We start from the raw sequence: 21,871 nt of genomic DNA, 5'->3' as shown, positions 1-21,871 counted from the left end.
CTGGTGTGCTGCCTAGAACTGAAGTGGTACAGTAGAAGTGCTAACTTTCATCATCAGTTAGTGCTTTAACCTAGTCAGGGTTGTGATTGTTCTAAACCCAATCCTAGTAAATGCCTAGAAATGCCTCTAATCGGATGCTAGTCCATCACAGTGCACTATGCACACACAGATTCACACATTCATTAAAATTGGTATCTTACATCAATCAAAAGCATAGCAAAAGAGTTAAATGGTTAAAGGAAATCTCCACCCTGAAATCTATTCCATTTATTTATTTATTTGTAGTTGTGATGCGTTATTGAGTTGTGTTGGTGCTGATGTTGGTGACTGTTCAGATATTCTAAACATTACAGGGAATTGGATCTTAAAGTATGTCACAGCTGATCTCCAGTGCTTCATGTTTCTGTCGGTCTTGTATATCGGTGGGTGATATGATAAAGACATGTCTGCGATACACGATATGTATCAGGGCATATAGGTTTGAAAACAAATCAGCAGAAAAAAAAATCCTGTCTCGGCTTCATACTCGGTGTTCAGGACGGTATCTCCATACTCTGCATAAGAATAAAAGTAAGTGTTAAGGTTTGAGGAGACTGTTTGGAAATGAAACGATTTGCATGCAAATTTCAACCTTCAGACGTGTGTGAATGTGTACACGTCAGCACGCACCACTCTCAGGGTCTCTCTAATAACACCTATGTCCAGAATACAGTGAGAATTCCCTAACGTCACATAGCCTCTGACAGTAACAGGTGTCTAACAGGTCAGGTGGATGGACCTTGTGCTGATGCTTCAGCGCTTTAATTGCTGCACCATATGTTCAGTTCCCTGTACACGAAAGCACTAGGAATTTCCTCCATGTGGCCCCATGCTAAGCGTGTAGAGGAAAGAGCATGCAGGACAAGTCATGCTGCGAAAACCCCGAGTCCCTGACGAGGACGTGTCTTCGTTTGACACGTGTTATTTATAAGATGTTCTCGGAATCGGCATCCGTGTTACATGGAGAAAAACAAATTTATTATTTGATTTTCTTGATGCCTTCTTGAGCGTGTCTGTTTCAGCAATCTGTCATTATCCAAGAGAGAAGTGCACTCATCAGGCTGGACAGTGTGCCAAGAATGTAAGCAAATCCTTCCTAACCCCCTCGAGCCCCATCCACCTTATGAATGTGACACGTGCAGAGTGCAGTGAAGCACTAGGGCACTTCGTACGAGTCATACGGCGGGGAAGGATGCCGTTCATAGCGGCTACTTGGCTTCATTTCGAGTATCATTTATACTGGAAGGGAAATACTTTCCTTAATGCCGGAACAGATATAGGAAAGTTTCAAATTCAGTACTTAACACAAAGAAAAAGAAAGATTAACGATTATGATAAATCAGTAAAAAAAAAAAAAAAAGATATTAGTACAAGACTTGCAGATTTTGTATTTTTTCCTCATTATTCTGACTTCTTATTTGGCTGATTCGCTAAACTGCTCCGGTCATGTCATTTTGAATGAGCCAGGTCATTTTTTTTTCTCCCCCCTCATCCACTGTCATTGTGCTGTTTCCCCAAAGGACATTAATTGAATTTCATAGCAGAGGACCTTTTTGTTGGCAGTGTGATCCACATCCTGTTATCCTGGAATAATAGTTTCCATTCAGTCTGCAAAGCTCCACGGACGGGTTCACCTGTGCTGCAGTAATTGTCAAAATGCTGTAACAGCAGCATGTACTTAACAAGGAACATTCTTAGGAAGTGACAATACCAGCAATAATTGTATAAGATGGCAATAATAAATGGCCTCTTGCTGGCCAACAGCTGCATTTGTCAATTCAGAAGCATCCAAATTTAGGAGACGTTTACAACTGAAGCTTGTTCGATACTCTTGCATGTATATACTGTGTTATTCCAAGTTCGTTAGGAGCTTGGCAAGAGTGCCTAGTTATGAGATGACAAATGCATTCTGACTGGGCTGGGAAATCCTAATTAGGCAGTCAGATGGGGGTCAGAGACTCAGAAGGGTGAATTTATGAGGAACAAAATTCTCATGCACTGACATTTTACAAGGATCATACAGGTCACGACTGAAGACATGTGAGGTTTGGACTGGGTTAAACATATATTTAAACTATGAGCATTCTAGATATTTACCAACACATTGTGTCAATCAGAACAAAAAAAATGCCTGTGCAGAAAAGGATGATACAGGACCCTTCTTTTACTACAACCCATCTCTGTAAAATATCAGCACTCACTGAGATTTCCCCATCACCGTTAAATTGCCGAGTCCTTAGCCGAGCCCTGATCCTATCATTCTTCTCATGTCTGAATAGATCAGCATCGAGGGATACTTCCCTAAGCCGAACTCTGATCTCGGTGCGACAAGCTCCAGTACTTCAGACAAGACTTTTATTTATGTCAACAATCGGCCTGTGAATCACAAAGATATCCTGAAGGTAAGTTTATGTGTTTAATCTTAATCATATGTAATATCATGGAATGGTTCTGTGAAAGGTATTCGCAAGAAAACTGCAGTTCGGTGGGTAGAAACATCTTGTTGATGAGAGAGGTCAGAGGAGAATGGTAAGACTGGCAAGTAGGGGGATGCACTTACTGTATTTCCAGGAATTTCAGAACAGTGTAACAGATATTGCATCATCAGGTAGGCGTGGCCTATTTGATAATCTAACCCTAACCCTAACCATAACCGTCGTTTTTGGTTGTTTATTCGTTTTCTAAAATAAATCTACCTGTATGACTGTTTTGCCCTTCATAGTACGCTCTTTTTTTTGAAAGAGGGCGTTTTTCCAAGATCTCCGGAAACACGCCCACTTTACGTCATGGTAACGAAACCCCTGGAATTTAGTGAATGCCGGCAAGTAGGCTACAGTAACTCAAATAAGCACTTTTTACAACCGTGTTAAGAAGAAAAGCATCTCAAAATGAACACCATACATAAACCTTGAGGCAGTTGGGCTACAACAGCAGAAGACTACATTGTCTACCACTCCTGTAAGCCAAGAAATAGAATCGGATGCTGCCCAAAAACAGATATTTGAAGGTTAGAAAAGACTAGGCAATGTTTTTTGCCTTGACAATTGGCTGATTGGATAACTGCATGAATCAGCAGGTATACAAGTTCCTCTAAAAGTGTCTGGTTAGTATGGCACAGATCGCCAGTATAATCCCAAATTTGATACATGGTGAAGTCTTGTTGATGTTTTATATCCCATTTTGTCTTAAACCATATTACATAACATCTTTATCAGGCTTTCGTGAAACCAACCCATGTGTACTATTGGTGTATAAGATAAGATAAAACTGCTCACACTTATTCTATATATACAGTAATACATGTACAGAGCATTGTACAAAGACATAGGTTTTGGATCGAGTTACAATCATATCTGCCCCACCAACTTTATCAGTCTTTTCTTGTTAGAATGGATTACCATTGAGGGATACTTTCCTAAGCGGGTCTCTGGTGTCATTGTGACAGGTTCCAGGACCACAGATAAGAATAAACACTCCAAGGAGGAATTGATCTAGACCAGGTTTTACAGTATATGACGCAAACCTTCTAACCTGAAGTTTTACCTGCTTTATCCTTTAGCTTGTAAAGCAGTACTATGCTAATTCAGCCCATTCGAATAACGAATCAGCCGGCCGCCGCTTCCCTATTCTGATGCTGAACATCACTGTCCCTGCCTCGAGTGTGGATGTTAATCTGACACCTGACAAGTTGCAAGTGATGCTGCAGAACAAGGTAATAACACATGCCGTTCACGTTTGCTACACCAGGTTGCTTTTGAAAGTCATTCCACAAACAGGTCTGATGTTTTTTTTATTGGTCACACTGTTTTTCCCCTCAGGATGCTGTGCTTTTAGCAGTGGAATCTGTACTGATCTCCTTGTATGGTTCTTATTCTGTTGGGAATGACAACAATGTGACAGAAGAACGGACTGAAGGACAGTCTTCTTCTGTGGTGGAAATTAGGAAGGAACTCAATAAAGCGGCTGAAAAAGCTGCACCACAGCCTAGCGCAGATTCTCCGACTGTGGTTTTAGAAAAGGCTACCACGAAAACCAGAGAAAAGGACAGCGATACATCCTTACCAGGTACTGCTAACACGAGCTCGTCTTCCTCATCAGAGGACTGGATAATCAACACAAGCTTGAGTGATTCATCTTTTGCTGAAAGCGTAGTGTTGAATTCTACAGTCAACTCGGATGACAAACGTGAGCAAACTCTTGTACAAGTGGACAAGGAGATCTCAGCAGATAATTGGGCCATGGGAAGGGCTTTCACAGATCCCATCACTGGAGAATGCATTGAACCTGTGAAGCTTCTTCAACCTGAAGCTCAAAAAGATGGCGAAGTTGCCCAAGATACGGAAACTAAGAGTAGCAGCCCGTGCAGGAAACCCACAAATGTCATTGTGGAAAAAATGGCCAAATTAACAGCCTACGACCTGATCAGCAGCCGCTCTGTGCGTCAGCCGCTTTCTGCCTTCGCACTGTTTGAGCAAGACACCAGATCATCCATCCTGCTGGAGAAGCCACAAGCCAGTCTGCAGGATGTCACTGCTGCTGTAAAAGAGAGATGGGAAAGCCTCGGGGAGGAAGAAAGAAAGAAGTAAGTTTCCAGATTTCACTCCCAAAGCTGCATTTTCCACTTGTTGTGATTCACTCTCTTGGTTTAGGGAGGGGAAAAAAGGGAGGGAGACGGAATAGACTTGCCACTTGCAAGGATAAAATATGGTGTGGAAAGTCTGCTTGATTTGTTCAGGTTGCTGTCCAAAGCAAGAGGATTGATATGAACTACATTTATGTTTTCCAGACAACTGCATTTGATTACTTGAATCACTGGTCAATAATGTTTTCCGCTGTAAAAGAGGTATTCAGGATTCTAGAGAATGCCGGGGTATATTTTAAACACCAACGGAATCTCACGTAAGACGGTGTCAGTGTAGTTGTGGTTTATTCCATTTAAGTGAAAATGTATATGAAATGAAAGCTGATTATTTCATGTATTCATTATTTAAAGGGATACACTAGCACATTTCAAATTCAGGAGTTTTGATGTTTCAGACCGGACAAAAAACACAAACTCCAGGGAGTATTCCCACATTTCATTCACTTTTCATCCAAGATCCACTGCCTTCCCTGGTCAAGATAAGGAAGTTTCTGACAATGAATGAGTGTTTCATGGCATTTTCATGAACTCTTTAATCAGAAGTATAAGACTGTCAAGCACAAAGTCCATAAGAATATTGGTTAAAAATCCATTTTGAATTCTCCCAAAGAATTTTGTTCATAGTTGATCACAGATCTTGATCGTAACGAACCGGAACAGACTTTCTTCTAGGATCGCACCTTTTTTGCCTCGATCAATCATTTCCTCAAACCTTTCCCAGTCCATGTTGAGGCCATCCTTAAAAATATTCTTGTTTGCCGTAACCCGACCGACCCTGTCAATTTAGGACCAATTCAAATTTGTTTCTTTTTTTGCTTTAAGTCTGACTTTAAATTTGCGTTAAGACCGACCTTTTTTTTTTTACTCTTCAAACAACTAATACAAAAGCAATAAAATAATCATATAATAATTAATTATATCTTAGTAAGTATTGTAAATATATAAATTGCCTAGGCCTACATACAAACGAAGGCTACGTTCTTTCTTTTAAATGAAAACCCGTGACGTCATCTATGTTTACACTATTGGTTACCGGATGTCACACTACGGCCTGTGCGTTCGCTTCGTCTCATTCTCTCATTCACTGTCAGAGTTGACGGTTCGCGCTCTGTAATGATGGCTGCGGCTGCAGTAAACAAAATGTTTGCGGTCACCGTTCAAAGTCATACGAGTTCGGGCGCCATAATACATCGAAAAAATTCATTAAAACAGCTCGACACTGCTTTAACTTGGCATGAAGTTCTGGAAAAACTGTGTCCAGCATCAAAATAAGGTTTGCAATGATGCGCCCGAAGGCACAGGTTGAAGACCCAGGCAGTATCGTCACAATATGCTAATTTGTTTAAATTCATACCTACGTAAACACCATCACCAAAATTGTACTTTGGACATTTTTTTACATCGAAACTTGAAAAAAAAAAGATATAGACCTACCTACCGACCCTTTTTTACTGTTCCTGCAAACCAAAATATTTTTAAGGATGGCCTGATGAAAAAAGCATCTACCAACATGATGCTACCACCACCATGCTTCTTCACACAAAGGCATTCTCGCAGTGATGAACAATGTAAATTTCTCCAACCTTCCAGAAATTCTGGAATTCTGGAATTTCAGTAATGTCAGGTGTAAGAACTCTCCTGAGACACAAATATGCTTTTTACCCTAAGAATGTGTAGGGGGAATTTAGGGGTTTCGTAGCAACAGAGTGAATACAATCACTTTTGTTTTTTTTTTTTGTTTTTTATTGGTAAGTAATTTTGATCAAATTATTTTGATTTCCTGTACTTCAGTTATTTTTTGATATTTTGTGTACGTTTTCGACATAAAAATCCCACTTAAGTCGGTTCCAGTTCAGTTTTGTTTTTCAACAGTTAAAAAGTTTCATTATAGTGAACTAAGAGTTCCATTACAGCCAGTTGTATTTGTCTTTTCTTTGGTTTTGCGTTAAGCAGTTTACTCACGATGAGATATCTAACAGATTTCATGTCAGGTAGCACTTTAGAGTCATTACTGAATTACAGCATCCATTTACAGACCAGTAAATTGGTGCATAAATGCATTTTTTTGATCTTCATAGCTCTCTGAAAAGGAAAGGCCTTGTGAAACAGGACCATTAGTCTTCTCAGGAAATAGTTGCCATGAAGGAAAAAAATTATCCAAATTATTGCATGCCTGTTTAGTCTAACTGGATGGATGGAAAATGTGCATCACCTTAGCCAGGGGCATTTGTGGAAGGTATGGAAGGGTGTATGGAAAAAGTAATGTCTTTTTGCGTGCTATTGTGGAGTAATAAATGAGCCTGAGCTAGTACTTGGCTCGTTTTCCGGCCACTTTTAAGTGGCACACCCATAAGGAAATCAAGTTTATGTGAAGTCATGTTGTATTGGAGCATCACACATGAGCCTGTTGTGCTAAGCTTTGTGAGATTTTATTTATCATGGATGTGCTGCTGTTTATAATCTAAAAACCCCTTCACCCACATTTATGTGCATATGTACACACTGTACATAATATCTCACTGCCATGGACAGGTCGGGCACTAAAAAAACAGAACCTTACAGTGAGAAGTGAAAATTTGGACACTGTCGTTTTGTTATTTAATATATTCCAAGTGCATATTCACTTCATAATCGTACATGTCCGGTCTTTTAATGACTGTGTAATTATTATTCATTCATTCATTCATTCATTCATTCATTTTCTACCGCTTATCCGAACTACCTCGGGTCACGGGGAGCCGGTGCCTTTCTCAGGCCTCATCGGGCATCGAGGCAGGATACACCCTGGACGGAGTGCCAACCCATCACAGGACACACACACTCTCATTCACTCACACACACATACACTATGGACAATTTTCCAGAGATGCCAATCAACCTACCATGCATGTCTTTGGACCGGGGAGGAAACCGGAGTACCCGGAGGAAACCCCCAAGGCACAGGGAGAACATGCAAACTCCACACACGCAAGGCGGAGGCAGGAATCGAACCCCCAACGCTGGAGGTGTGAGGCGAACGTGCTAACCGCTAAGCCACCGTGCCCCCTTTGTAATCATTAATATATAAGATTTGGTTGAAAAAGAATTTGATAGGGAAAAAAAGTATTTTGTCACCACAAATGACAAACTATATATAGTACAATATATATATATATATTTTTGTTGTGTTATTGTGGCTGTATGTTTGGGATTGTTGTCTGGGTGAGATGTTAATTTTCTCTCCAGATTAACTTTGAGATTAAATTCTCTATTCCAGTATGTCCACGTTCATCTCTCCATTTACATTTACTTCAGTGAGGTTTTATTCCTCAGTACTGTTTGCAGAGAAGCAGACCCATATCCCGATGCTCCCACCACCACGCTTCACTATGTGTGTAACTTTCTTAGGATCGTACAGTACATGCAACTCTTTCTTCTGCAAAAACGACACTATTGTTATATGGTCTCTACAAAGTATATCAATCCGATAGAATTCTGATGTGCACAAGATCTTCTGATGAACATCTCTGTGCTTTGTTTTTTTTTTATTTATTTTTTACAGTTTTAAAAGCGCTGTAGGAACTGAGTTGATTCTTCGCTGCTTATCGCTCTCTTTCTGAGTGACAGCTTGTTGTGAAATCTTGCATGGAACCTCCTGTCCAGGAACGATTACTTTCAGTTCCATGAACCTTATACCTGCTTATTACTAAAGCACATAGCTGTACTGCGAAGGCTATCTCAGTTTTTTCCTCATTCGAGCGTTGTTTAATGTTGTCATCCCTAATAACCTAAACAAGCTCGTTCACCTTTACCATGATCGCTAACGCTTATGTTTTCTATATTTTTAATGTATATGATATTTATAAGTACAAAGACATTATGGGAAATGTTAAAAGCTAAAAGTGTTAAGTTCCTTAATACCCAGCACTATATAGTTTATGTGTTTTGATAAATGTTATGGATTTCAGGCTTCTGTCAATTGCATTATACCCTACAATTGTGTCCATCTGTCTCACTGTTCTCTCTCTGCTGTAGCTTTGTCATTTCTTACAAAAAAAAAAAATGTAGGCTTAAATAATGAAAACTTTAAATAGAAAATGTGACTTACTTCATATTCTGGTTTTCCCAAATATTACAGTGTAAAAACGTTTCCTTAGACAGCGCCCTTATTTTTTCTTCTTTAAAACAAAATCCAAATATTTAGGAAAACGTTCTGAATTGCCAGGAAAATCTGTCTTGGATCCTAATCCTTCTTGAGCTCTCGGATGCCTTTGATGCTGTCAATCATCAGAACACACCATTTATTCTCCACGCGAACCGAAACCTTCATTCGTTCTCTATGTATGTGCAGAATTTCAGTGACAAAAGCAGGTGACAAAGCGACAGCGTTTTAAAATGACCTCAGTTGATAAATACACACTGTTACTCAGACGAATCAGTTCTCCTCTTACTTTACTTCCTACCTGCAGTTAGCTCCCATTTCCTGTCCCATTTTATATGGATTGTCATCTTCTAACCACAGTTTCATCTTATCCTGTCATAAAAACCTCTAATTAATTAGATTGCATGGAAACATTATTAAGCAGAATAAATTTTGGGAGGGGGCACGGTGGCTTAGTGGTTAGCACGTTCGCCTCACACCTCCAGGGTTGGGGGTTCGATTCCCACCTCCGCTTTGTGTGTGTGGAGTTTGCATGTTCTCCCCGTGCCTCGGGGGTTTCCTCCGGGTACTCCGGTTTTCTCCCCCGGTCCAAAGACATGCATGGTAGGTTGATTGGCATCTCTGGAAAATTGTCCGTAGTGTGTGTGTGTGTGTGAATGAGAGTGTGTGTGTGTGTCCTGTGATGGGTTGGCACTCCGTCCAGGGTGTATCCTGCCTTGATGCCCGATGACGCTTGAGATAGGCACAGGCTCCCCGGGACCCGAGAAGTTCGGATAAGCGGTAGAAAATGAATGAATGAATGAATGAATGAATGGATGAATTAAATTTTGGGAGGATGTTGCAGAGATTGTTGGTGCTTCTGATGAGTAGGTGTAGCTGGTATAGTTAGCTCGTTTTGCTAATCTGAGAATGAAGCCAATGTGAATCCAATCATGTCGCATGTACATAATAATTAGTGTTGTATTTCATTTGTGATTACTTATTTAGAAACCATCTGTCCTGGACAGATTAATGTTTTTTGTCCTCTCAGCTTCATCACTGGAGTATCCCAGGGATCATTTCTCAGATTTTTGATCTTATCTCTTTATGTACTAAAGCCCCTACTCCACTGTCACCACAGCATTACTCTTGTCGTGCACCCGTTTTAAAGTACACTGAAGCTCAATCACACTGTATTTCTCACATTTTCTTCGGAGTATAGACTCCTGAGCATATGATCATTTCTTTGCATTTTATTTTTGTACATCATCTTCTTCTACTTTTGTCTTTTCCCGTTAAGGGTCTCCACAACGCATCATCTGTCTCCACCTAACTCTATCCTCATCATCCTCTACTCTCGCACCAATTACCTTCATGTCCTCATTTAACACATCCATACATCTCCTCTTTGTCCTTCATCTTGACCTCTTACCTGGCAGCTCAATCTCCAACATCCTTCTACCAATATAACCATCTCCCTCCTCTCTACATGTCCAAACCATCTCAATCTATCCTCTGTGTCCTTGTCCCCAAAACAGCAACCCTTCTCCCTCCATCATTCATTCATTCATTCATTCATTCATTTTCTACCGCTTATCCGAATTTCTCGGGTCACGGGGAGCCTGTGCCTATCTCAGGTGTCATCGGGCATCGAGGCAGGATACACCCTGGACGGAGTGCCAACCCATCACAGGGCACACACACACTCTCATTCACTCACACACTCACATACTACGGACAATTTTCCAGAGATGCCAATCAACCTACCATGCATGTCTTTGGACCGGGGGAGGAAACCGGAGTACCCGGAGGAAACCCTCGAGGCACGGGGAGAACATGCAAACTCCACACACACAAGGCAGCGGTAGGAATCGACCCCCCAACCCTGGTCCCTCCATCATATAATCTTTTATTATGCCGTTTTGTGATCTGTGGTGAATTACACAGCTACACATAGATTAGGAAACATTTTACTCCAGTGGTTGTCAATATGATGACCGGTTTGTCGGAGAAAGGCAGATCGTTTTGTTTTGTTTTTTAGCCCCCAGCTACTCGCAGGTAACAGATGTTTTTTTATCTTGGCAGTTTGTACAGTTTTCTAGACTGTGATTTATATCATGTCCCAGGAGACAAGTTAAAACCACAAGAGGAAAATAAATCTGGGTTCCTCATGTGGATTGGGAATATTTAATTAATCACAACTGCTGACCCGCTCATTATAGTACATTTTATAATCACATTCTTTTGATAAATCTTTTTTCGGAAATCGTTATCCAGTCATTATCCTGTCTATAATATTGTGAGTGCTACAATTCTATTAACCTGATAAAGAAATAGATCTTTAAATCCATCCATTTTAAGGATTAAGGCTTATTGTATAGGAAACCTCTGTAGCTTGTAGTAGAGCTAAATTGGATAAATTTACATTCTAATTCAGTTTTCTTATAACGATTTTTTTTACTGCCAAAGAAAACAAAGATAAACAGAGTGCTAATTTTAAATGATTAATTTTAGTTGGACTCAAGTTTCAGATCCTTTTGTAATTATGTAAACAGATTTTTGCGTCAATATTTATATTTCGTATTTTTCCACAGCATACTTTACGATATTTTGTCTTTCCTTAGAAATATTCATTGATATAAAAAAAAAATCCATTGGATTTTTAAAAATCTATTGGATCTTTTGAAAATTAGCCTCTTTTGTATACTGTTTGCTCTTTTAATTTTTAAAGTTTATTTTTTAAAGTGTCTCCTTTTTTTAATGTTAAAGGTGGGGTCTCCGATATTTGAGAAATGCTTCAGAAAAGAGTCGGGACGACAAGATAAACAAGATCAAAACAAACGTGTAGCCAATGAGCAGAAAGGGGCGTGTCTTGTCGATATGGGCGGAGAGAGTGTTCAGTGCGCATGTGTGACATCAGCAGAAAGCGGTTTTAACATCGACATGGAGGATAAAAACAAAGAAAGAAAGAGAAGAAAGACTTACGATAAGGACAAGAAGTAGGACGTGTTAATATAGGATCAGCTTTCCAGCGCTGGAGAGAACTGAAGGAGCAGGAAGTTGGCCACATATTCACAGGTTGGAGTTTCCCGAGTCAATAACTCCTGAGCTAAACGCTGTTACTACACAAATAACACCTCTTTTCTATCGTAGTAATGTAGAGAGGCAGCTACAACCGCGTTTTGTGTAGTAACAGCGTTTAGCTCAGAAGATACTGACTCGGGAAACTCCGACCTATGAATATGCGCACATGCACACATGCGCACTAAACACTCTCTCCACACATATTGAAAAGACCCGCCCCTTTCTGCTCATTGGCTACACGTTTGTTTTGATTTTTTGTTTAGTGGCCTAACGCATTTCTCAAATATCGGAGACCCCACCTGATGTAAGGGTAATTTTGAACATTCTTAAACATTTTAATGGGAGGCTTGAACATAGATAATGCAGGGGATACACCAGCAAAGTGAATGCTCCTGTACTGTAGGTTATATAGTATTTCAGAACATTTTCCATGATTATAGAATGAAGACTGCTGCTCCTCGGTGTCATCGATCTTTCCTCTACATCTGCATGTATTTGTACCACAATGAATGTTGCTAGCTAAAAAGCTGAACTGTTGATACAAAGCAGGATGAATCTACCAAATTCTGATTCAACAGACCAAGTTTTTCTGTGACGAAATCTACTAAAGTCTATGGTTGCTTTCTTGCATCGCAGGTACGAGGAAAAGGCTGAGAAGTCCCTGGAGACGTACAACGAGCAGAAGAAGCGTGCCTCGGCCGGCATCGCTCCTGACCGTCAGCATCAGAAAGCTGATTCGTTTCTGAACAGACCCCAGGGTGTGAAACGCAAAGCATGCGAGTCCAATCAGCATACCTTAGACAAACTCTTCACCTCTCAGTCGGAGAGCAAGAAGAAACCTTCAGAGGCGTCCAAGACCGTCCAGTTCAGCTTAGCCGCTCTCAGACGAGCACTTCAGCCCGAGCATCGCTCCCAGTCGAGTGAGCAGGGCCTCCGGCTTGTAAACCGCTTGCCTTCTCAGTGCGCCTGGGTCGTTTTATGTGGCAGAAAACTCACGTTGTTAAATCCATTTAGGGTGGAGGAAGCCCTGCTGTTTAAGAGACTTCTGGAGAATAATATACTTCCAGCAGCGAACTTGCAGTCCCCTATACAGCTAACAGATGGGTGGTGTTTCTCTACTTAATTTCATTTGAAAAAGATCAAAATGATTATCAGCTCAATGTCAGAGTCATATTAATAAAGTAGTCACCGACTTGCTGTGCTTTTTTTCTGTGCAGTGTTCTCGGTGGTCCTGAATACAAAGAAGTTCTTATGAATATGGAAAAAGGCGATCCATCTTTAACCGGCGAAGTCCTCTTTACCGATGCCAGGCTGGTGGCCAATGGATTTCAGATCAGACTTACTCCAGGTAGCACTTTTACATAGAGAATGATGGAGAGATGAATGAATGAATGAATGAATGAGTGATCTATACTCACATGGCTTGAAGATTTGAGTCTCTCGATAGGATTGTGATGGGATGGATTCTGTAGTTGAAGGAGATGCAAAACCCTGTTTTTGAGAGAGAACTATATGGTTATGCAGAAAATTCTTCACCAGTAGGGTTTGCAAACTAGAAGTTTTTTATTTTTTATTGATATTTTATCAATAAATAATAAGCTCCAGTTTTCTGGGAAGTCTTTCCACTAGCATTTGGAACATGGTGGTTGGGACTTGTGATTATGGTTGGGATGTGGTAGCCTAGTGGTTAAGGTGCTGGATAACCAATCGGAAGGTTGTGAGTTCGATTCCCATGTCCGCTAGGCTGTCACTGCTGGGCCCCTGAGCAAGGCCCTTGACCCTTGATTGCTCTGTTGTATAAAATGAGATAAAAATGTAAGTCGCTCTGGATAAGGGCGTCTGCTAAATGTAATGTATAGCGAGATCAGACACCGATCGGTGAGACATCGGTGAGATGTCGAGGAGGTCTGGGGTGCGCTCGCATTTCCAGTGTATCCCAGAGGAGTTCAGTGGGGTTGAGGTTCATGTTTTGTGCATCAGACTCAAGTACTTCTGCTCCATCCTGAAAGTGAAGTAAAGTTCAGGCATAGAACAATATGGTGATAGTAGAAAACTTTGGACTCACGGAAGGTTCACTGTTAGCATTTCTATTTTCTCCCTGACGCAGAAAACCATGTGAGCTTGTTAAGAAGGAGCTCGATCCCAAAGGCAGCGTCCGTCTCATTCATCATTCACTCCTCTTTTCCTAGAAGGAGCCCGGCTGCCTGAATTTCCATTATAAGCTGCAGATCTTTCTTTCTTTCTGTCTTGCTTTCTGAAACATTTCTGTATATTCTCCCTTCTATTTCTTGCTTTCTTTCTTCCTTTCTATCTACCTGTCTGTATGTCTGTCTGTTTCCCTCTCTCTCTCTCTCTCTCTCTCTCTATATATATATATATATATATATATATATATATCTGTCTGTCTGTCTATCTATCTGTCTGTCTGTCAGTTTGTCTCTCTCTATCTCTCTCGCGCTCTCTCTCTCTCTCTCTTTGTCTGTCTGTCTATCTATCTGTCTGTCTCTCTCTCTCTCTCTCTATCTGTCTGTCTATCTATCTGTCTGTCTGTATGTCTGTCTGTCTGTCTGTTTGTCTCTCTCTCTCTCTATCTATCTGTCTGTCTCTCTGTCTGTCTCTCTCTGTTTGTCTCTCTCTCTCTCTCTCTCTCTCTCTCTCTCTATCTGTCTGTCTCTCTCTATCTGTCTGTCTGTCTCTCTATCTGTCTGTCTATCTATCTATCTATCTATCTATCTATCTATCTATCTATCTACTGTATCTCTCTATCTTTTCTTTCTTGCTTTTTTCCCTCCTTCCCTTTCTTTCCTTATTAGAAATAGACACACGTCTTAAACCGTGCTTTTTTAAATCATTCCTAAGGTCCCTTTGTGTGCAGTTCTTTACCGTCTGATCTCTGATCTCTGATCTGATCTGATCTGATCTGATGGATGCCTTTCCTGCAAGAGTTCACAAATAATTAAGAAATGTGAACGGTGGGAATAACAGGATCACGCTCAATTATTTCTGAAACGTTTGCATTTTTTTTTAATTTACATTATTGGAATTAGAAATGTTCATATAAATATGTATTGTACAGATAGTAAAATAGAAGAATGCGCCTCGTCGCCGATCAGCAAATACATTTTTGGAATTTGGAAAAAAATCTTGACAGATTCTAAACGTTAATATTAATATAATGCTTTTTTTATTGTCGTTGCATTTTGCATCTGCAATGAGTCATACTCTTGGATATATTTTGAAATCAGGATGGAGAAATATTTAAGAAATATCCGTCTTGGTGCCGCTATGGGTCATTGTGGTTTATGTTGGCCAGCTGCCGAAGTCTATGCCCAGCTCAGTGGCTTAGCACCTCAGAAGAATCTGCCCTTTTCAGAGTGCAGGACGACACGCCGTGCCATTTTCAGACCAACAATTCCCGTTTTAGCGTTTAGCAAAACCAAAACCGTTTCATTTAACGATCAGTCGTAGTGCTCGGTACGTTATTAGACTTATATTTTGTTAAGTTTGCTAGTGCAGATATTTCCATCATATTCTTTTCTATAAAATAGAAATCTTTAAGTCATCTGCTGAAAACCTTGGTCTGTGATTCTGTCCAGTCAGCTTAGACATCATACAATTAGTTTAGTGCTTAATTTGGAGTGTAAATTAGAGGTCTTCACGATTCCACTTAGATCCGAAAACCCGAGGTCCGACCCGAGACCTGAACGGGTTCGGGTCTAAAAGTTTCACGTGTGCCTTGGACACGGGTCAGGTATAATAATAGCTGCATCGAGTCTCGGGTAATTTATAATTAATGTGTTTTTACCGAACGGACCCGAGAAGACCCGAACTACTGTATCTCGTGTGTGTGCATCGACTCGAGTCCTTTTCCAACCTCTCCTCTGTTTGCCAAGACCGCTTGCGACATGTGGCTGGTGACGTGTGGCTGGCGGTAAGCTAATTTTTATTGAAATAGACCTGTCAAACAATTTTGAATCCACGCTGTAGCGGTTACTTTAGTGTAGAGTTACGCAACATTCGGGTCCAGTCGGGTTAAAAAAAAATTGCAAACGGGTCGGGTCGGACTCGGGTCTAATTTTTTCGGGTTTGTCTTGGGTCGGGTCTTTTTAAAAAAAAATTTTAATTATGCACGTCGGGTTCGGGTAAAAAGTGATTCGGGTCACTTCGGCTCGGGTAGATTTCTTTAGACTCGAGAAAATCTCTAGTGTAAATCCAGATATTTATTTATTATTCTTTCCTGGAGAAGGTTCTACTCGAAACATGTTAATCCTCGCACTGTGCGTTCTCTGGCCAGGTTCCTCGTCCATGGGGACGGGTGTCGAAGTGATGGCCATGGCTGACTGCATGCCTTTCTACGGCATCGCCGACCTGAAGGAGATCCTAACAGCCGTGAAGGACAGGAACGCCCAGACGGTTCAGCAGTGCAGACCTCTCAAAGTTACAAACTACCTAGAGGTGAGAAACTTCTTCCTCATTGAGGTTCCTCTTCACTTCTAGACACAACCTGAAAGAAAAACAGGTTCATCACTGATTCTAAGCAATAGTTATTACCTTGTTAATTCTTTCCTTTTATTTTTTTCCCTTCTTTCATTTTTTTACTCTTTCAAATGTTCTGTTTTTGTTTTTTCTTCTATTCTTTTTTTTGTTGTTCCATTTCTTTCTTTCTTTTTATTTTTTGTTGTTGTTGTTGCTTTTTTCTGTTTTTCTTTCTTGTTTTCTTTCTTTCTTTCTTTCTTTCTTTCTTTTTATTTATTTATTTATTTATTTATTTATTTATTTATTTATTTATTTATTTATTTATTTTTTATACTCTTTCTTGATTCTTTTCTAATTTCTTGTCTCTTTGTTAGGGGGAAGCTGTAAGGATGACCAGACAGTTGCCCCTGAACATGTCCAGAGACGACGTCACAAATATTCTGGCTCGAATGGAACGAGAGTTTGAAGGGAAACGCGAAGTTTGTCTTCACGGTCGGCCATTTTTTCACCACCTCACCGACGTTCCTGAAACAGATCAGGAAGCATTTGACATCTTCTCTAGCTCTTCCTGAGTATATCAAGAATTTTCCAACGTAACGTTACGTTCAGACTCTGAATGCATATTATTGTAAATGCTTTCTTTTTTTTTAGTATCAGGTTCTGTAAAAGTTTTCGAATGATACTGACCAAAGTGGCATTAAATAATGAAGCAGATGTTTATACAAAAAATGATGTGCATAAGCGATCAATAAATATTTTCACTTAAGGTATTATATATAGTTTTCATTTGTCATATGAGATGGAAGAAAGTGAGATAAAACGTGGACTAGAAATCGTGACCCATATGAGATATTACACTTCTGTCATTCATTCATTCATTAATTTTCTACCCCTTATCCGAACTTCTCGGGTTTCCAAGTGGATTTTCTTTGGGAAAGAAAGAAATTGGCTTGTTTTTGTGATTTGGAGTCATGCCACATTCTGCATTAAAAACAAGCAACATCACCACCCCATCACGCCAGCTGAGGAATCCTTAACTACGTCAGCACAAATCCATCTGCCGTGCTTCTCAGGAGAGGTCAATGGTTTATGGGAGAACATAAAAGTCGTTCTGTATATCATGTTCAGAGTGAAAAACTACTGAGTGAAATGATGAGAGCAAAGAGATCCTATTTGTGCAACCACCTGTAGGTTTATAGTTTAATTCTGACACCAGTATAATATATTTAAGGTTAATATTACAGAAGTGGGGGGGCACGGTGGCTTAGTGGTTATCACGTTCGCCTCATACCTCCAGGGTTGGGGGTTCGATTCCTGCCTCCGCCTTGTGTGTGTGGAGTTTGCATGTTCTCCCCGTGCCTCGGGGGTTTCCTCCGGGTACTCCAGTTTCCTTCCCTGGTCCAAAGACATGCATGGTTGGTTGATTGGCATCTATGGAAAATTGTCCGTAGTGTGTGAGTAAATGAGAGTGTGTGTGCCCCGTGATGGGTTGGCACTCCGTCCAGGGTGTATCCTGCCTCGATGCCCGATGACGCCTGTGACCCGAGAAGTTCGGATAAGCGGTAGAAAATGAATGAATGAATAATCCATGACAGGATGTGAGTGTCAAATAGAAAGCTGTCACCCTCCATTTCTCAACACATACTGTTTCCCAACACATTACTTGCATAGAATAGAAAAAGCACTAAAATATAATGATGTACAGTATAATGATTTGTATTACATCTGAAAGCACTGCTATTGTAGATGTTATAGAAAGAAGTCCTTGGTCATGGCACTACAAACCAGAATATAGCAAACTGGCGAGTGTCAATCATAAGTGGGAAAATAATGTTGGTCAGTTTTTTAGATTGTCATTTGGAAAAGTGGTGTTTGGTAACACCCCCCCCCCCCCCCCCCCAAAATAAAAGAATAGATCACAAAATAAAACATTTTAAAAATCCGCACTTATACTATTACAGTACTACAAAAGGGACTGCTAAATAAATAAATATATGTAAATGTAATGTAAATATTTCAGTGGGTGGTTGAACAAAGGTCATTAGTGACTGGTCATCAGGTAAAGTGGTGATCATTGGTTAGTAATGGATGAACAAGTGGTAATCAGTGAATAATTGTTGGGAATTAAAAAGACTGGTAAACAGCAGGTGAACAACGGTGATCGAGATTTGGCGATTAAGAACATTGGGTTTTGCAAGTGCAACAGACTTTGTTGGAGAGTTAGTTGAACCTGCTCTCATCTCATGTAGCAGCTGTGAGGTGAACTGGAGAACATTAATAACACAGCATTTGCTCAAAAAGTCACTAGATTTATCACTATGCCTTTTCTTTTAGTAATAAGTCCCACAGACTGCTCTCTCTGGAAGACGCCTCCGCAGCATCCGATCCCGCACTAGCCGAATGAGGGATAGCTTTTTCTCTCAGGCTATCAGACTAATTAACAGTCAAACTAATACGCCCTACAGCATACTTTCACAATATGGTATGCCACACACTGCATTCTAACCCCAACTGTTCAACACTGGACTATATACACACACACACACTGCATTTATACACACTGTACTATACACACACACTGCATTTATACACACTGGACTATACACACACTGCGTTTATACACACTGTACTATACACACACACTGCATTTATACACACTGTACTATACACACACAATGCATTTATACACACTGTACTATACACACACACACTGCATTTATACATACTGTACTACACACACACACACACTGCATTTATACACACTGTACTATACACACACTGCATTTATACACACTGTACTATACACACACACTGCATTTATACACACTGTACTATACACACACTGCATTTATACACACACACACTGCATTTATACACACTGTACTATACACACACTGCATTTATACACACTGTACTATACACACACTGCATTTATACATACTGTACTATACACACACGCTGCATTTATACACACTGTACTATACACACACACACTGCATTTATACATACTGTACTATACACACACACTGCATTTATACACACTGTACTATACACACACACACACTGCATTTATACACACTGGACTATACACACACGCTGCATTTATACACACTGTACTATACATACACACTGCATTTATACACACTGTACTATACACACACACACTGCATTTATACATACTGTACTATACACACACACTGCATTTATACATACTGTACTATACACACACTGCATTTATACATACTGTACTATACACACACGCTGCATTTATACACACTGGACTATACACACACACTGCATTTATACATACTGTACTATACACACACGCTGCATTTATACACACTGTACTATACACACACACTACATTTATACATACTGTACTATACACACACTGCATTTATACACACTGTACTATACACACACACACTGCATTTATACACACTGTATTTATACACACTGTCTATACACACACTGCATTTATACACACTGGACTATACACACACTGCATTTATACACACTGTACTACACACACACTGCATTTATACACACTGTACTATACACACACACACACACACTGCATTTATACACACTGTACTATACACACACACACTGCATTTATACATACTGTACTATACACACACTGCATTTATACACACTGTACTATACACACACACTGCATTTATACATACTGTACTATACAAACACTGCATTTATACACACTGGACTATACACACACACTGCAATTATACACACTGTACTATACACACACACACTGCATTTATACATACTGGACTATACACACACAGCATTTATACATACTGTACTATACACACACACTGCATTTATACATACTGTACTATACACACACTGCATTTATACACACTGTACTATACACACACACACACACTGCATTTATACACACTGTACTATACACACACACTGCATTTATACACACTGTACTATACACACACACTGCATTTATACATACTGTACTATACACACAGTGCATTTATACACACTGTACTATACACACACACACACACACTGCATTTATACACACTGTACTATACACACACACTGCATTTATACACACTGTACTACACACACACTGCATTTATACACACTGTACTATACACACACACACTGCATTTATACACACTGTACTATACACACACACACTGCATTTATACATACTGTACTATACACACACTGCATTTATACACACTGGACTATACACACACACTGCAATTATACACACTGTACTATACACACACACACACTGCATTTATACATACTGTACTATACACACACTGCATTTATACACACTGGACTATACACACACACTGCATTTATACATACTGGACTATACACACACTGCATTTATACACACTGTACTACACACACACTGCATTTATACACACTGTACTATACACACACACACACTGCATTTATACACACTGTACTATACACACACACACTGCATTTATACACACTGTACTATACACACACACACTGCATTTATACACACTGTACTATACACACACACACTGCATTTATACATACTGGACTATACACACACACTGCATTTATACACACTGGACTATACACACACGCTGCATTTATACACACCGTACTATACACACACACTGCATTTATACACACTGGACTATACACACACACTGCATTTATACATACCGTACTATACACACACACTGCATTTATACACACTGGACTATACACACACACTGCATTTATACACACTGTACTATACACACACACACTGCATTTATACATACTGTACTATACACACACACTGCATTTATACACACTGTACTATACACACACACTGCATTTATACACACTGTACTATACACACACACTGTATTTATACACACTGTCTATACACACACTGCATTTATACACACTGGACTATACACACACTGCATTTATACACACTGTACTACACACACACTGCATTTATACACACTGTACTATACACACACACACACTGCATTTATACACACTGTACTATACACACACACACTGCATTTATACACACTGTACTATACACACACACACTGCATTTATACATACTGGACTATACACACACACTGCATTTATACACACTGGACTATACACACACACACACTGCATTTTATACACACTGTACTATACACACACACTGCATTTATACACACTGTACTATACACACACACACTGCATTTATACAAACTGTACTATACACACACACACTGCATTTATACATACTGGACTATACACACACACTGCATTTATACACACTGTACTATACACACACTGCATTTATACATACTGTACTATACACACACTGCATTTATACACACTGTACTATACACACACACACTGCATTTATACACACTGGACTATACACACACACTGCATTTATACACACTGTACTATACACACACACACTGCATTTATACACACTGTACTATACACACACACACTGCATTTATACATACTGTACTATA

General features: G+C 39.9%; 1 protein-coding gene across 3 annotated transcripts in view; it reads left to right on the top strand.

The window, feature by feature from the left end:
* Positions 1-17,131, top strand: part of pms1 (PMS1 homolog 1, mismatch repair system component) — a 33,852-nt gene extending 16,721 nt beyond the window's left edge. For all 3 annotated transcript variants that reach the window (XM_027167007.2, XM_027166922.2, XM_027167174.2), the window contains 7 exons: positions 2,319-2,441; positions 3,599-3,751; positions 3,858-4,621; positions 12,522-12,989; positions 13,103-13,233; positions 16,180-16,340; positions 16,736-17,131. In XM_027167007.2, the coding sequence (XP_027022808.2) occupies positions 2,319-2,441; positions 3,599-3,751; positions 3,858-4,621; positions 12,522-12,989; positions 13,103-13,233; positions 16,180-16,340; positions 16,736-16,933 (1,998 nt within the window). In that variant the 3' untranslated portion in view covers positions 16,934-17,131. The remainder of the gene's footprint in view (positions 1-2,318; positions 2,442-3,598; positions 3,752-3,857; positions 4,622-12,521; positions 12,990-13,102; positions 13,234-16,179; positions 16,341-16,735) is intronic.
* The last annotated feature ends 4,740 nt before the right edge of the window (positions 17,132-21,871 follow it).

The sequence above is a fragment of the Tachysurus fulvidraco genome, chromosome 6 (assembly GCF_022655615.1).
Source record: "Tachysurus fulvidraco isolate hzauxx_2018 chromosome 6, HZAU_PFXX_2.0, whole genome shotgun sequence".
NCBI lineage: Eukaryota > Metazoa > Chordata > Actinopteri > Siluriformes > Bagridae > Tachysurus > Tachysurus fulvidraco.
This window is presented reverse-complemented; position numbering and strand designations above follow the sequence as displayed.